The sequence below is a fragment of the Cyprinodon tularosa genome, unplaced genomic scaffold (assembly GCF_016077235.1).
Source record: "Cyprinodon tularosa strain WSP-4 unplaced genomic scaffold, ASM1607723v1 ctg477, whole genome shotgun sequence".
In the NCBI taxonomy this organism is placed as follows: Eukaryota; Metazoa; Chordata; class Actinopteri; order Cyprinodontiformes; family Cyprinodontidae; genus Cyprinodon; species Cyprinodon tularosa.
This window is the reverse complement of record NW_024039204.1, coordinates 450,069-468,091: the sequence shown is the minus strand read 5'-3', so window position 1 is coordinate 468,091 and position 18,023 is coordinate 450,069. Positions and strand designations below refer to the sequence as shown.

The window sequence follows — 18,023 nt, the reverse complement described above, 5'->3', positions numbered from 1 at the left end:
GCGCCAATAATAATTAAGCTGCCCTGGTGTCATAGTCCAGTCAGGTTTTATGTTACGTATTGACTGTAACATCAGTTATAAATGCCTCCTTTTAACTGCATGTTTAATATTTGTTAAGATAATTAATGTTTAGGTGATATTTTAAGGGACTAAGGCTATATTCAAAGTGTAGCTAGCTTCCAAGAGCTTCACGGAAGAGCAGGAGTCCACTGTGGGCAGGATAGGTCACTGATCCGCGTCTATATGGAGACTTAGGACATCATTATAACTTTCTCCGCATCACTCAATTATTTAAAATGTCGCATCTTGACCCAGACGAAACCACTCCGCTGCTGCGGGACGATGCCAGCAGGTGAGTTACAGAGTTCAAACGGTCAACTTTTACAGGAAGTTGTGAAGCACATTTAGTGAAAATTTAAATGTGTTTGTTTTGGCTGTTTTAATTCATCCTTCATCATAAATCTTTGTTATTGTCTGTGAGCAGTGATGACTCCCAGGATGACGACTACAGAAGCCGGTGGAGGTCAATCCGAGTTTTATACTTCACAATGTTCCTCAGCAGTGTAGGTGAGGGGAACTGTCATGCCTTATGGTCCTTTATATACACATATACATATATATATGTATATGTGTATATATATATATATATATATATATATATATAATCATACTTTGTCCATCTAGTTTCATAAAATAACTAATCAATTAATTTCTGCTAGAATTAGAAAAAAGGGAATGCAGGAAGCTAGACTCCAAGAAAGGGTAAGGAAATTATGGGATGGAAATAGTGGTAAAAATAAGCAGTGAATATTTAACATAACTACACAAGCACATCTCAGTGAATTAAAAGATCATAAGAAGGTAATTTATCACATTAATACATTTCAAGGGCGTAGGTTTGATCTCAACTTTGGTTTGCGCACTATTGCTCTTAAGTTTAATTGGTCTGATGTCATTGGTCCTACTCCTTATGCATGCTCCAATTTTTATTTATGCTTGATGTGAGCATCATATACAAATATACAATACATATACAAATTTGATTAGCACTACACACACACAATTTGCTGTTGATCAATGTTTGAAGCATCAGTGGCTCAGAATAATGTAAAATAGGGACAACATAACACTTTGAAAAGAGTTACATTTGAACTTGACTAAGATAGAAGGTAAATATGTGCCTTTTTATCCAAATGTAGTCTAAATATGTCTGTTGTATGTGTATTTATCTGGTGTTTTCTTTTGAAGAAATAGAATTGTGCAGAGGTAAAACCCACTCTTATTATTTTTATCTGATATGCTGATATTCTCTGTATTGTAAAACAAGAAAAATAACATATTCAAGGGACTGCAAATAGATTTATTTTATTTACATGGGCGCAGGAACCATAAGAGCAACTGACACTGAGCATTTAAAATATTGACTTCAATATACAAGTTGTGAGTAAAGAAGCGAGTGCTGCAACAACACCGTATTGTAAATTACAAACATGTTATTCACATAGAATTATTGGTAGGGACAAGTCCTTATGGTCCCTATGGAAACCCACGCCAATGATACATTTAAAACAAGTGAAACTTGTCTATGGAAAGAGTAGTTAAAGTGTTTTATTTATATTAGATTATATATTAGGTTATGATTTTGCAGCAAAAACGTACATTTTGTTTGTCAGGCAAATCATATCAAACTAACAAAACATATTATCTTGAGATATACGGTACACTGGGATGTGCTAAAAAGTATGTCCATGTAGTTATGAGATATGCATCCAGTTCTTTGTCTGTCCTCCTTTTGCATGAAATACTGTGTCAATGTGGATTGGCATGGATGATATCAACCTGAACCTCGGCTCTGGTGCTAAAGGGGCCCAGTCTGCTTCAGTAGCATCTTTCAGCTCATTGAGTTCTTTTTTTTTTATCACATCTTCCTCTTTATTATCCATAGCTTTTCTGTTGGATTTAATGTAGGCCACTTTACTGGCCAATAAATCTCAGTGAGACCATGTTGATTAGAACTGGTTTTTTTGGGCAGTGATGACAGCTGTGAAATGAAATGCCAAATGTACCTTGATTTGGACCAATTAACAGTCTGACCTTGTCTCTAGTTGAGGAGTGGCCAATAACAAAGAAAGCAATAGTTGTAATAGCTGATGTTCAGGAAAAACCTGTGTTGAGTAGCTTTTAAAACTCTGCAGTCATGCCTTGAAAATCTATTGAAAGGACTTGGCTTCACAATCATGTCTACTGTGCAGTTAGTCCTGTTTAGCTCTAGCCTTATTTGAATGCATGGTGACAGGAAATAGGGTTAAGAGGTCGGGGGGAAGACATGTGGCACAGGTCAACGGGCTCAGACCCGTGACCACTGTGTTGATGACAAAGACCTCCATACATGAGTTATGCATTTTACCCTTGCGCCACTGCTCTGACTACTGTGTGCTTTTTTGATGAATTAAATTCAGTTTATTAATACTGTGCCAATTCACAACTCATGCCATCTCAAAGCACCATTTAACCAGATCATACAGTCAGATTGATTCAAAGTTTTCTATCTAAGGAAATCCAGCGGATTGCATAAACTTATTGACTTGCAGAACCTGCTCCCCCTTGATGAGCTTGTGGCAGTGATATTCACTTGCATTTGCCGTTGACTCTAGCAATCCCTCCCATAGAGCATGTGTGCAGCGACTGTCGAGAGAAAAACTCACTTTTAACAGGAAGAAATATCCAATAGAACCAGGCCCAGTGTGAGTGGCCTTCTTTTAAAGCCAAGTGAGGTTTCAAGGAGAGAGAAGCAGACACACAGGAAGGCCCCGAAATTAAAACTTGCCAAATGCAACTAAATTTTTCATTTGGTGAGTTAATGCCAGAGCACCATTCAGCACAATAATGATAAACTACTAAGTGAACAGCGAATACGCAAAAGAAAACCCACACAATTAATTTGTCGCTGGCCATCAATCTTTGAAACTGGAGAGCATCCCTGAACACAAACACAGTAAATGCCACATTTGATGGATGTCCAGTCCAGGCTCAATCGAAACAACCCATGCTACAGCAACTATTATTGGCTGATGGCTGTATCAACGCAAACACACAAAGATGAAAATATTGTTTTTCACTGTCCATGCCATTGGAGGAAAGCCTACGCTTTAGAGCTGAAACAATTTGTTGGATCTATTGTGATCAATCGATTATAGGAATGATCGTCAACTAATTTAGTAGTTGACGTAGTTGATTGAGCAGCATTTATACCAAAACTGTAAAAAATATCTAAACATTTTGCATTTAAGATAAAAATCTTTTTCGTCTGTCCATATGCTCTATCCAGAACTCCTCAAGTGGAAAAGTTTGATTTTCATCTGGTTTAACTATGTAAAAAATCTTCTTCAGGGAACCTTTTGCTATCCGATTATTAATCAATTAAACGAAAAAATAATCGACAGATTAATCGATTAGCAAAGTTGCAGCCCTAGTTGTAAGCTTCCCAAGGAAGTACTGACAGAAATAACTTATAGTTCTATGTTACAATGACTATGAATGAAATTAAACAACATATTCCTGACCTCTCGCCATGTCTGGCTTCATTTGAATGGTATAATTTGCATGCAGAATTTGCATGTTTGCCTCCGGACGTCTATTATGCTTCCAAATATGATGTCCAAGCAATACTTCAGTATTGCACACAATATGACCATTTCATTGATCATCCAGCTTTGGTTCATGGATATGTTACATTTGAGGGAGAGTTATGAAAATGTTTTTATTTTTATGTGTGGAATAAATCTGTATGACAAACAAACTTTTTATTTTTTCAAAATTAAATTTAAACCATTTTTAGGCCAGAAAAATGTTGAATAATTCAAAATAGAAATAAAACACTCATCTTGTGCAGTTAGCTGTACTGCTTCTAAAGGGTTAAATTACATGCATATCTAACAACATTTATGTCCAGCCTAAAATTACTTTTCCCTCATAGCAAACTGTAAGTCACAGCATCTAAATCTGGTTAGTTTTGAATTAGAAGGAGACTTAGTTGCAGCGCTTCATTTCGTTCAAACCAGTTGAACCAGAAATACCATCACTCCACCCATATATATGTAACGTTTCTCAAACCTTTAATTTTTTCATTTTGAAAATAAAAATAGGAATATTATTGTAGTTTTAGGTTCACAGTTCCTACAAACTTTATAGTTATGGGTGCATTTATAAATCATCTGACTGACTGATTTGCCGAAGTTCCTTAATTTTAAGGTTGATCGATTCTATCGATACTTACATGTGAGACTGATCTCATCCACTGACGACTTTCCGTCACATTTACCCTGCTGGGGTCACGAGGGGTGCTGGTGCCTATCTCCAGAAGTCTATGGGCGAGAGGCGGGGTACATCCTGGATGGGTCGCCAGTCTATCACAGGGCAACACAGAGACACGCAGGACAAACGACTGCTTGAGGAAGCCAGAGTACCTGGAGAGAACCCACGCATGCACTGGGAGAACATGCAGCCTCCATGCAGAAAGACGGGGCTGGTGTTCTGTCAGATGAGCATACCTCGTCAGACCAGCATACCCATAGTCAATATGCATGCGCAAGACGTCAGATTAGCCTTTATCCCTCTATTTTTGTATGAAAAATAGACTTTAAACTACCTCAACGGACATGTATCCCTTTAGTCATGTTCAAAAAATAAACAATTTAAGGTGAGGTCACCATATGCTTAAAAAACCCCAAAAAGTAAGTCATTAAATTGTTTTTTTGTACATGACTTAAGGGATACTCGCCCATTGAGGTAGTTTAAAGTTTATATTTCGTACAAAACTAAAGGGATAAACGGGTATTGAAAAATCAGAATTGGCTCTTATGGTTATAATCTGGAGTATCAGTGACAGTATTATCCAGATATTTCAGGATAATCTTAAATGTTTGGTTTTTTCACACAAAATGTTGTTTTTTTTGTGTTTTTTTTTTTAATTAACTGTAACATCTTAGCAATCACAGTTTTGTGTTTTGTGTCTCTGAAACTCAAAAATAAATGTATTAAAAGATAATAATAAGTGAGAAAGTGATATAGTTCGGAACACAAACAGATCTTTAAAGCAGATGTTTTTAGACCTTTACAGACTGGATTAAAGTATAATTGGTTAAGTTAATGTAACAAATGTTATATTGATCTTATCTGATTTGATTAGATGCCAAAATCAGCATATTGGCTTTTATTACACCGTCCAATCAGAGGTGAATGTCATTTCATGATGAACTAATTATACGACCTGATTACTGAACAAGGTTTAGCTGGTGTGTGTGGTATGCCGCTAGCGTAGCACAGCGTTTGAAGCTTCATTTAAAGAAACTGATCTAGAATGGGATTTGATTTGGCAAGATGTCCCATAAGAAGCACATCTGGGTTTTATTCAGTAGTTAGATTTTTTCAGTTAACTTTTTTTTATTTATTTTTTTTACTTCAGACTCCAACTTTAGTAACAATGGAGATGTCAAGAAGATCAAGTTTTTGTCTGTTGAGAAGCACCTTGGTTCGGTTTCTCCCAATATAGTTTTTATCAAAATAAGGCAACGTTAACAAAACTCTTTACAAAAGCAGAATGTTTATTAGAATTTGTTTAGATAATCCATCATTGTTTACTTTTAAGACACATAGACTTGACAGATTTCTGCTGTGGATACCTGTTCTCCCCTGGATGGCCCTAGTACGTATTGGAAGCTTATATGAAACTTTAGGAAATGAGCAACAATTTTGAAATAGATTTGTTGAAGAGCTTCTTAAAGTTTCATCTCACCACTGTTTTTTTTTTTGTTTTATTTAACTTGCTTTATTATAACATTTTCTATTAGTAATATTCTGCCCTAAAAGTAGTAAGATGCTCTTGTAAGTGTGGTCCTTGATTTTAAGAAATCTGGTCTTAAGTTCCCTGAAAAGTTCTTTAATTTTATGTTAACAATGGTGTGGGAACCCAGTCTGATCTTTGCTTACTTAAAAAAATCCAATCAAAGTGCTTTGAATTAACATGTTTAGCTAAAGGGTTCAACTGCTCCTTCTACACTGCAAAAAACATCTAGAAATAAGTAAAAATTTCTTATATTAAGTGTATTTTCCCTTAATGTGAGCAGGTAAATAAGATGATTTGCAAATGGAAGGAGTATTTTTACTCCTAAAATAAAATAATCAGATAATATACACTTAAAATAAGACAAAGCAATTGTTTTTTTCTTATTTTAAATGTAAATTGTCTTATTTCATTGGCAAAGTGTCTCACTTACCTCCTAAATTAAAGAAAAAATGCACTTAATTTTAGCAAAAATGACTTATTTAGATTTCCATTTTTTGCAGTGTAGTGGTCCTTCTAAATAAAGCTTGTGGATCACCTCTGTTTCATTTCTCCTCAGGTTTCACCATCGTCATCACATCGCTATGGCCCTATTTGGAGAAGGTATGAATCGCTTTCAATTTTAAAAGTGGCTTCTTGGTAAAGTTGGGGGAGAGGATGTGTTCGTTAGCTGCGTTAAACCAGTCTGACCACATCAATCAAAGAAAGGAAAACGAAAGATGTGACAAGGAGGATTTTAGAGAATCAGTTCTGGATGAGAAAGAAAGCAATATTTTTAAAGTCAGAAATCCCCTGACTGTATCCATTATGCAGGCTGAGAAACTAATATGTTTAGAGCATCATTCACAACATAGAAACAATAAATGCAAAAAAAAGTAAATTCTGTACAGATTTTTATGTAAATCAAATCACTTTTCAAAGTTTCCACCATATTTTTTAAGTTTGTTGCTTGACGTGGAGTCAGACAGATTTTCGCACAGTAAACAGGTTCTGCCCCTGACCTGGTGGCTTGGGTTTCAGGTGGACAGCAGCGCAGACGCCAGCTTCCTGGGCTGGATGGTTGCAGCCTACAGTCTTGGCCAGATGGTGGCCTCGCCTCTGTTCGGCCTGTGGTCCAATCACCGGCCCCGGAAGGAGCCGCTGGTGTGCTCCGTCGCCATCAACCTGGCAGCTAATATCTACTACGCCTACGCGTACCTCCCAAAGACCAATAACAAATACCACATGCTCATTTCCAGAGCTTTTGTTGGCTTTGGAGCAGGTGATGTCTTACAGCTAGACTTTTGGAAAATGTATTTGAAATTCCTCCAATTATCCTCCATGGTAACAGATGTTTGGTTATCCACAGGTAATGTCGCTGTGTCGAGGTCATATGTTGCTGAAGCTACATCTCTGAAAGAGAGGACCGGAGCCATGGCCAACATGAGCGCCTGTCAGGCTCTGGGCTTCATCCTTGGACCAGGTGCTTCATGGGGTGGAAATAATTTCCTAAAGAGAAAAAAAATGAATAAATAAGAACCTGTTCATGTGTCTATTTGTGTGTTTCAGCGCTGCAGGCGTGCTTGTCCTTCGTTGGGGAAAACGGCGTCACAGTGAAGTTCCTGGAACTGCAGCTCAACATGTACACCACACCGGCTCTCCTGGCTGCAGCTTTTGCCCTCATTAACATCCTGCTGGTTCTGCTGGTGCTCAAGTCAGTGCACTATTACTCAACATGTCTCTTTATTCAATATTTGCGTTTCTGGTTCATAATGTGAGAACAGCAAGTTAAGATTATGTATTTGCTCTGGTGAAGCGTTTCCCGGTCGATGAACTTTCCTTCACTGTTTCAGCTTTTATTGGCCATCACATTCGCTCTCAAGCTTTCATTTAACAACAGCAGTCACTGTAGTCACTTATTTACTGTCCCCTGATGATCAAAATGAATTAAACTTAACAAAAACAATAAAAAATTATCTGATTTTGTTGAAGTAATACAAAATGATACAAGCTACAGCCAATGGATAATTAGTAATGATAAGCAAAATAAAGAAGTACTTATGAATTATTTTATGAGTGTAGAAACAGGATAAAGTTTTGAGTGAATTCAATTCCGCTTATTTTTATAGCCCCAATTCACAACACATTTCATCTCAAGGCACTTCAGACACATTTCAACCAGATCATACAGGCAGATTGGTTCAAAAATGGGCATAGATGCAAGAAATCTTCATTCTTATCTGTTTGCATTGAAGGGGAAAAGCAGACGTTTAACCCCAGTGTGTCTGTTGAAGTATCCTTTAAATATATTACTATTTTCTGCTTGTTGTCTTTAATTGCAGTATTTTATTTGAATCGACTGGTTTCCTGGCATTAAGCTGCTCTGAACAGTATATTAAAGGTCAGGGTTTCCTAAAGTTTAGTATTGGATTGATTTCTCTATTCTAATATCAGGTTGGATTTGTTTGGGTCATTGGACCCAGCTGAGTCCAACATTCAATGATTGGCCTCCTGCTTCCCTCAAGCTCACATCTCACAATCTCACCATCTGCAGGGAATCATCTTTAAAGCTACAGTGTGTAATTTACAACGACATCTATTGGTCAGACTGCTGTTACATGAACGCCATTCAACCACCCACTCCCAGCCCTTCAACAATACGGAGGCCATCATGGTACAAAACTGCTTCAGCGACATCCGCCTTACCTATCCTGTAAAGTGATGACGATGTTTATTACATCGCAGCATAATTTCATCTCAAGTACATTGACAACTATAAGAATTAGGAGATGAGAAAGTATCAGGAATATTATTGTTTTAGTGAAGACAAGTTTTTTTTTAACAAAATGGAAGACAAATAAAATAAAGTTCAGAAAGGATAAAGCTGGGAATGCTCTTAAGAGGTTTGAGAGTGGCTTTTAAAAAAGGCGTTTTAATCTAGCCCCAGAAGGAAGGTCTTGTATCCTACCTCCAACACAGATACAGAGCAGCTGATCCATCGTCTCTTCCGGCCCATAGGCGCCGTTTCCTGGCTGGCCTGTTGTGCTCCTCAGCTCTCTTCTTGAGCTTGCAGTGGCGATTTGCTCCTCTACTTCTGTGGTTCCTTAGCCTCATGGGGCGGCTCGTCCAAGTTTCTCAGCCACTGCTCTCACACTGATTCCCCGCTGCTCCTGCCTGAGCTCAAGAACGCCATCTCACCTTACCTCTGTTGTCCAGGCGATTCATCCCCCTGTTATGGGCACTCTGACCAAAACAAACATGGACCGAAGGCTTGAGAAAGATGCAAGTCTGCTCAGAAACTCCCCCACAAACACACATTCAAACCCACTCCTATGTAATTATAAATAGCAATTTCTAAGGCAAACATAAAGATTGAGACTCTCTGTTCATAGGTGATAATAAATAACATACATATACTGTATATAATATATTACACCAAGTCAGTGAATCCCTGTAATTATTATACACTCTACCTTTAAGGTTGCGAAGCACTGGGAGGGTCCTTTCCAAAAAAGATGTTCCTGCTCAGAATTTCACAGGAGTTCGACCGACATGCTCAGCTGTTTACACGGCTAAGTGTCGGGTGAAGCTTTGTGCTTCAGGGGCATCAGACAAATTATTTTGTTGAGATTTTGTTGCTGAAAAATTATCTTTTCACCTCCGTCATTCATACTACTAAATGGCTAAGTTACTTCAAAAAAGTCAAAAGTTATGTTACTAATTATTTCTCTAAAAAAGTAACCGAGTTAGTAACTCATTTACTGCTAGGTAGTTTATTACTAGCCAAAGTAACTGTGCAGTTAGTTTTTATGATCTAAAGTGTCAAACAATTTGGATAACTTTATATTTATTGGAATTTTAATATAACTAGAGGTTCCAAAAAAGTTAAAAATCAATCCACGTGACATTATTTCCAAGTTTGAAGACGTTTCAATTCCCATCCAGGAAGTTTTCCAATTCAAAATGTCAGAAATAGGGTTGGAAACGAAGATGGTTCCTATAATCTGCAAGTTTCTTAAGCAATTTCTAATACTCACGCATTATTCAGAGGATGTCTTTCCCAAAATGGAGTGCAATATGCTGGTGCAGATTCCCAGTCATCCAGGTCATAGTCAATTCAAAAAAAGCTTCCTGGATGGGAAGGGAAACGTTGGGAACGAAGTCCAGTGGATTGTTTTTTTTTTTTTTTTTTTTTTTTACTTTTTTGGAATGACTGTGACCTGGGTGATTGAATTAATAATTCATACATCTGATTAAAAGGCCTACACATCTGAAAAGATTGAAAACTAATCTATAGATGTGATCCTGTTTCCTGTTTATAATAAAAGAAAAAAAAGATGTTTTGGCATTTATTTTTGTACATTGCCAGCCTTCAATTGGCTATAAAACAGGTATGAAGCAGAAAAATAATGATTTTCAAGCAATTTAACGAAGATAACATATAAACATTGCAATAGAATTAAACGGGGATTACATTATTCCAAGAAGAAAAAAAAACCCTATCGGGACTAATGGACCGAGTATTTCTGGGTGAAAAAACATAAACCATGCAAGTAAAACCACTACAGCCCTGAGGAAATAAAGAGCATGTGTTGAATAAAGGCAGCAGCTGCCAGTCAGTGTTCAGATGATGTGAGGAGCTTCTGTTAATTACAGCATCTAATCGGTGTTGATAAAGCATTTGTTCCCACGCATAATAAGTAAATCACATTTAGCCTTTAGTGAACGCTTTACTGCAGGAACGCTGTCATTGAATCAGTGGCTCTGCGTCATTGTCTCTTTATACTCATGCTGAAGTTAAGCGTCGCTGTTACTCAGGGTTTCCGTGGGTCATTAAAAATCATGAAATGTCATTAAACTATTATTTTTTAAATTAAGGCCTTAATTGGCATTAAAATTAAATGTGTTTATTGTGGCATTTTAAATGCTTTCTTTATGAAAACAATTTTGTCAAACATATTATATCACGATATATTTGTGTGGAACTGCTTCCGGTTGATCGCAAAGCCGTATGTTCAGAAAAAACTTGAGAATAGGGGGGAAAATGCCAATTTGAACAAAAGTGGCTGGAAAACGAGGAATGCGAGACATGGCTGCAGCCTGTCGACGGTTACATGTTGGTGGCATTAAAATTATTTCTAAGAGCATTAAAAAGCATTAAGTTAGAGTTATTCATTCCTGTATAAACCCTGTTACTTACAGGTGCACGTTGCTGTCATCTGTCTTACACCAGGAAACTGTATTTATACACGTTAAGTAATGATTAATAAATCTGTTTAAAGGTTAGTACTGACTCACACCTTACTGACTTTTACAAACTAATTAGGTACAGTGCTCGTTATGGGAAAAGTAACATAGTTATAACACGTTAAAGCGGCACACAAACAGAAGGAAACAGTAGAACGCACTATTTATGCGTTCTACTTGAAGTGTGCAATAAAGCTTCACTGAATAAACAAAAAAGTGGATGCTGGTGGCTGTGTTATTATTAAACTGTTGAACGGAGAGTATCAGGATCACTTCATAAAAATATATTTTGTTCAGGTCTTTTTTATTTTTTATTTTTTTTTAAATCATTCTGTTTAAGCCTGGTTGAAAAGCAATGCCTGATTTTCATTTGTTCATTTTTATAGAATCTTTATCTTGTATTATTTTTGTCAGATTCAAGGTATTTCTGTGACCATTGTGGGTTTTTCTTTGATTAAACCACCACTTGTGTCCACATGTGTATACTGTATGCTAGTTTGGGGGAGTGGTACGAATCACTAACAGAGTTTGACCTAAATATTGGTGGGGAAATGATAACGGCATTCACTGCTATAAACGCATGGTAACTTCTTGATACAATTATAAGCTTTAAGTGTTTAGACACCTTCCTGTTCTTTGACATTTTAAATAAGTTCTAGTCTGTTTATTATTGTACCAGCTGAAATGTTGATCTTTTTCCTTTTTTGCCATTTAGAGAACACCGCGTGGATGAAGATGGAAAGCACATCAGATCCATCAATTACACCTCAGAGGGTATGGATTGTTTGCAGTGTTTGCTCAGATTGTTGTTTTTAGGCTTTGATCTGAAGCATTGGTACAAAATAGTATCAGGGCCATTATAGATATAAAATACAACTGGCAAAGGAAGAGTAGATATCCACAATAAAATGCTGAAATGTCTAGATTATTATCAGAGAATATCCAAATTATACACTGAGATTGAAAAGTAAAGTTATTTTTTTAATCACTTCATCCTATTTACATAATACCAGTTCAATGCAGTTTACAGAGCAAGTTTAACCAAATCATACAAAGACTTTGGTTAAAAAAATTATCTAAGGAAAAGCATGTGATTGCGTGGAGTCACTGACTTTGCAGAATTCGCTCCTCCTGTATGATCATGTGACTGTAGACATATGCCTTCATTGCATTCCTGACTTTGTAGAAATCCCTCATATAAGCATGCAAATAGCAATGTTGGAGAGGTCAATAAATTTTAACAGGAAGAACCTGGCAGTGTGAGCCGCCTTCTGCTGAGGCAAAATGGAGGTTCAAGGAGACAGAAGCACTGATTTCTGAATATTAAAGTCATGTATATTCTCTAACATCATATGGGCAGACATTTGCAAAAAAAATTATTAAGAAATGTATTGAAAATTTGATTTTAGTTTGATATATTACACTTCCATCCACCTGCATGTCTGTCAGGGTGGGCTGGTGCTTATCTATTGCAATCTTTGTGCAAAAGGCAGAGTACATCCTTGATGGGTCACCAGCCCATTACAGGGCAACTTAGAGATATACACTATATTGCCAAAAGTATTTGCTCACCCATCCAAATTATTGGAATCAGGTGTTCCAATCACTTCCATGGCCACAGGTGTATAAATTCAAGCACCTAGGCATGCAGACTGTTTTTACAAACATTTGTGAAAGAATGGGTCGCTCTCAGGAGCTCAGTGAATTCCAGCGTGGAACTGTGATAGGATGCCACCTGTGCAACAAATCCAGTCGTGAAATTTCCTCGCTCCTAAATATTCCACAGTCAACTGTCAGCTGTATTATAAGAAAATGGAAGTGTTTGGGAACGACAGCAACTCAGCCACGAAGAGGTAGGCCACGTAAACTGACGGAGCGGGGTCAGCGGATGCTGACGCGCATAGTGCGAAGAGGTCGCCAACTTTCTGCAGAGTCAATCACTACAGACCTCCAAACTTCATGTGGCCTTCAGATTAGCTCAAGAACAGTGCGCAGAGAGCTTCATGGAATGGGTTTCCATGGTCGAGCAGCTGCATCCAAGCCATACATCACCAAGTGCAATGCAAAGCGTCGGATGCGGTGGTGTAAAGCACGCCGCCACTGGACTCTAGAGCAGTGGAGACGCGTTCTCTGGAGTGACGAATCGCGCTTCTCCATCTGGCAATCTGATGGACGGGTCTGGGTTTGGCGGTTGCCAGGAGAACGGTACTTGTCTGACTGCATTGTGCCAAGTGTAAAGTTTGGTGGAGGGGGGATTATGGTGTGGGGTTGTTTTTCAGGAGCTGGGCTTGGCCCCTTAGTTCCAGTGAAAGGAACTCTGAATGCTTCAGCATACCAAGACATTTTGGACAATTCCATGCTCCCAACTTTGTGGGAACAGTTTGGAGCTGGCCCCTTCCTCTTCCAACATGACTGTGCACCAGTGCACAAAGCAAGGTCCATAAAGACATGGATGACAGAGTCTGGTGTGGATGAACTTGACTGGCCTGCACAGAGTCCTGACCTCAACCCGATAGAACACCTTTGGGATGAATTAGAGCGGAGACTGAGAGCCAGGCCTTCTCGTCCAACATCAGTGTGCGACCTCACAAATGCGCTTCTGGAAGAATGGTCAAAAATTCCCATAAACACACTCCTAAACCTTGTGGACAGCCTTCCCAGAAGAGTTGAAGCTGTTCTAGCTGCAAAGGGTGGACCGACGTCATATTGAACCCTATGGATTAGGAACGGGATGTCACTTAAGCTCATATGTGAGTCAAGGCAGGTGAGCAAATACTTTTGGCAATATAGTGTATAACCATGCACACACAGCCCTAAGGCCCTAGGGGCAATTTAGAGACGCCAGTCAACCTAACAGAAATGTTTTGGACGGCAGCATCTGGAAGAAACACACTTATAGGGAAAGCATGCCAACCTCAAGCAGAAAGAAGCTCGGCCAGGATTTTTTTTTTTTTTTTTTTTTTTTTTTTTTTTTTTTTTACAGTGTCCTGTCTGGCAAGGTGGCAATAAGAATAATTGTCGTGATGCCAAAAGGAGCCCAACAGATTTTACTTTCACAAGTGTAGCGGTATCGCAATTGCCATACCGCTCCACTTGTTTCATGTATATAAATTGCTTTATTATAATTATGCAGGGAGTTTTACAGTTCATATGGACACTGCAATGTAAGTAGAGCAGAAAAACAGAAGAAGAAGAAGGAAAAAGAAAAAGAAAAAAACAGGACAAAAGATGAAAGAAAGAGGAGATAGGAAGGAGACAATGACAAAACATTTTCAGTCTGCTTCAACACCTGTAATGAGATGGAGAAAAAAAAAAAAAAAAAAAAAAAAAAAAAGAAAAAAGAACAGCACAACCAAAAAACATGGTACGAGATATACAATAAAGCAAACACCTTGAAACTATCACTAAAGTAATATTAAGTCTGACATGTACTCTGTGTTACCTGAAGATATGAATGTGGGGTTTCTGTTTGGAAGTGAATCTCTAAGTACCTGAAGCCTAGCACCTGTAGTTGTTTGTGAGGGTGAACTTGTGCATGTAAAGTTTTAACCATAGAAAAAAATGCTCAATAGTGGTTGTGGAGAGCCGGAGAGGCACACCCCCCAGAGCACTGAGTCCAGCGCCGGGAGACCCAAAGCCCCAGGCGCCCAAGGGGACCCCAGAAGCGAAGGCACCAAGGCGGGGCCAGCCCCGGAAATCAGACCCCACCAAGGCAGGAGGAGAGACAGCCACGAGGAAGGCCCCCAGCCACCGCCATGCCGGCGCCCCGGGGAGCCGCGGGGACGAGTCCGCGGGCCCCGCCGGCAGCCGGCCACCCCGAAGTAGGGCCGGGCGCCGAACACCAGCCCCCCCACGGCGCCGACCGAAACGCCCCAGCCCCACAGAGCACCGAAACACGCCCCGCCCCCCCGCACCAAGCCCCGGCGACCGGCCGCAACACCCACCGCGACCGCACCACCCAGGAAAACACTAAGACGGCCCCGGCCGGGGCCCATGCGCATCCGCCGCGAACCGGCCACGAGCGCCGCGGGACCCCCCCCAAAACGCCCCCCCCGGCCAAAAGCGCAGCCCCACCAGGATTTAAACCAAGAACCTTCTTGCTGCTTGGCAACAGTTCAACAAACTGTACCACAGTGTAGCCCATACTGTCTTTTATAAAAAAAAATTAAAAATAGAATGTGTTATGCACCAACAGCCAACGTTTGAAAAGAAAGAGAAAATAAGGAGAACTGAAACAATTCGCCTCATGCCACATTTTCGTATTCTTGTTGTAAAATGTTCTTACTCCTACGGTGGGCTCCTACGAGTGCTTCACATCAGATTCAACAAATTTTCTTAACTTCAATAAATGGTTGGAAATTATCCTCCTAAACCTATGCGGCATTCATGAGAAATGTAAATCTGCATAATTACCGCGCTGATAATGCCATATAATGTTCTGACTTCCCACGGTGTCAGAAGTTGTTCATTTACAGAAACGGCACTGAAAACCAAAAAGAAAACATTTTGTAGGTTCAGAGTATTAAAGAACCAGTAAAATCCTAACAGTGGGAAATGAATTACAAGAGCTGTAAATGCTGTGGTCGCACTGTTACAGAAAAAAATAAAATAAAAAATAAATATGAAACATTTTTATCCAAAAACAGTGAAAACTACTGATGGAGGCAACAGGTGCAACATATAATATAAATGCTTAATGAGTTCAGCATTAACTAACGCGACAATATTCTGCTAAATATCCTTTTACTTCTTTCTCACCTGTCTGCTGTACACTTCCAGCCCACATCTGTCGTCTCCTCATCTCAGTCTTTCTCTCTTATTTATAAAATTTCAAAAGTGAAACTCTAATTTGAGGAATGCAGAGACCCAAACCCTGTCCAAAAACCTTAACTACCCCTTTAACCTACTCATCCAGACAAGAAACAGCAACCTCTGCTTAGCTTTTGGGCGTCTTTGCTTCCTTGAGTCAGCATCAGTGATCAAAGCCTAGCCTGATGTTTATCCTTGTTTTGCACCTTTTTTTGTTTTCTGGATTTACTTTTAAATGCAAGAAGAAATAGTTTCAGAGCTTTAGGAATTATCAATACCTGAGCTCCATCATGTGACTTCAACCTACTATCTCTAAAGTTAAGATGATAAATATAAGTCATAAATTAATGTGTTTGATGAAATTATTTTAATATGAACTTTAACTTAAAGGTATAAAACCATTAAAGATGTAAACAACTAGATTAATCCAGATCTGTTTTGAATATGATCACTTAAAAAATATTTTTCTTCTTCTTTTGTCCAGAGAGAGTTGATATCCTTGATGAACCTGTGGAATCAATTGACCATGTAGCCGTCGTGACCTCCAACGTCCTGTTCTTTATCGTCATGTTCATCTTCGCCGTGTTTGAAACGTAGGTGATGCAATGAAGCACTGTTTAGGTTGTGAAGTAATACCCCCGTACAGCTGCAGTCCTAAATGAGGTTATTTTTGTCCAGGATTTCCACCCCTCTGTCCATGGACATGTTCGCCTGGACGAGGAGAGAAGCTGTGCTTTACAACGGTATCATTATGGTCGGGATCGGATTCCAATCCATCCTGGTCTTTCTGGTGGTCAAAGCAGCCGCCTCCAGGTAAAAACTTTACTTTTGAGTTGAAGATCTAGTTGAGCTTTTTTGTTTGAGTTATGAAGCAGCTGCTTTGTGTCCTCCCAGGTTCGGGGACCGTCCCGTGTTGCTTGCAGGTTTCTTTATCATATTCTTAGGCTTCATCATTCTGCTTCCGTGGGGAAATCATTTCCCTAAAATCCAGTGGGCAGGTATTCTGTCAGAAAATCAACCATCAATTGAAATATTTTTGAAAGAAACCTGAATTTCACCTTTGTTTTCTTTCTTTGACTAAAAATACAGACCTGAAAAACAACTCTTTGGTCAGTTTGAAGACGGAGGTTACGTTATTGGCCAATGGGACTGTGGAGCCAACAGGCTGCCCCTACGAGCAGACCTGGTGTCAGTACATCCCTGCTATACACCTGGCTCAGTACATAACATCAGACTTCCTCATTGGGGTGGGTTACCCAGCCTGTAACGTCATGTCCTACACCCTTTATTCCAAAATACTCGGACCAAAACCTCAGGTATGTAGATTAGATGTATTTTCACTAAATAAAAGTGATAAAGATGCCCGCGGTGAGCTTTAAGCGTGCGTTGATGTCTTCAGGGTGTATACATGGGCTGGATGACCGCCTCTGGGAGCGGGGCGCGAACGCTGGGCCCCGTCTTCGTCTCTCACATCTACACCCTCCTGGGACCCCGCTGGGCCTTCAGCCTGATCTGCGCTATGGTGGTAGGGGCCGTCATCCTCCTCCTCTCAGCCTACCACAGACTCATCGCCTTTTCTGTTCGCCACGGGAGGATTGTGGAGTGACGGATCACTAAAAGGACTTAATGAAACTTGCTACTGGTATATTTTTCCAGGTTTTCTGCTGTGACAGAAAATGTGATTGCTGCTTCTTATTTGAAATGTGGGGACGGATCAATTATTAGATTGTAACTCAGGGTTTTAATCTTAAACCTTAATAGTAAAGAGATTTTAATGGTTTGTTTCTATTGAAATGACCGGAGGCAGATCCACTAGAGGGAGCTGGTGCTGCACCTGAATATGCTCTTGTCTTAAAGGACTATTACGCACCATAAAGAACAACATAATTAGGCTTTGTTGCTTTAGTGGTGCAAGAATTAAGAATTTCCAGTTTAACTTTTGACCATTGATGCACTATAACAAAAATACAGATGGTATTTTTAAAAGATGATTTTAATAGCTTTACCTGTAGTTTGAAACTATGGGAGTTTTTTTCTCATTCCTAATTTATTCAGAAAGATATTTCTGGATGTTTTTTTTGGATAACAATGGACTGAATGATGCATTAAATGTTTAACCTGACATTAACTCTGTCTTCGTTTTACT

At 39.2% G+C, this 18,023-nt stretch overlaps 1 protein-coding gene across 1 annotated transcript; it reads left to right on the top strand.

The window, feature by feature from the left end:
• Window positions 1-18,005, top strand: mfsd8 (major facilitator superfamily domain containing 8). Its single transcript, XM_038301902.1, has 12 exons — window positions 1-352; window positions 485-567; window positions 6,402-6,445; window positions 6,863-7,103; window positions 7,191-7,304; window positions 7,391-7,535; window positions 11,784-11,842; window positions 16,362-16,470; window positions 16,556-16,690; window positions 16,772-16,875; window positions 16,967-17,193; window positions 17,277-18,005. Exons 1-12 carry the CDS (start codon window positions 297-299, stop codon window positions 17,481-17,483), a joined length of 1,524 nt encoding a protein of 507 aa, XP_038157830.1. The 5' UTR covers window positions 1-296; the 3' UTR covers window positions 17,484-18,005.
• Window positions 18,006-18,023: the final 18 nt, after the last annotated feature.

What these genes read in the sequence shown, in the direction of transcription:
- mfsd8 (XM_038301902.1), top strand. Translation starts at nt 297, where the DNA reads ATGTCGCATCTTGACCCAGACGAAACCACTCCGCTGCTGCGGGACGAT. An exon ending in CTGCGGGACGATGCCAGCAG is followed by an intron (nt 353 to 484) that starts GTGAGTTACAGA and finishes GTCTGTGAGCAG; the next exon opens with TGATGACTCCCAGGATGACG. An exon ending in GTCAAAGCAGCCGCCTCCAG is followed by an intron (nt 16,691 to 16,771) that starts GTAAAAACTTTA and finishes GTGTCCTCCCAG; the next exon opens with GTTCGGGGACCGTCCCGTGT.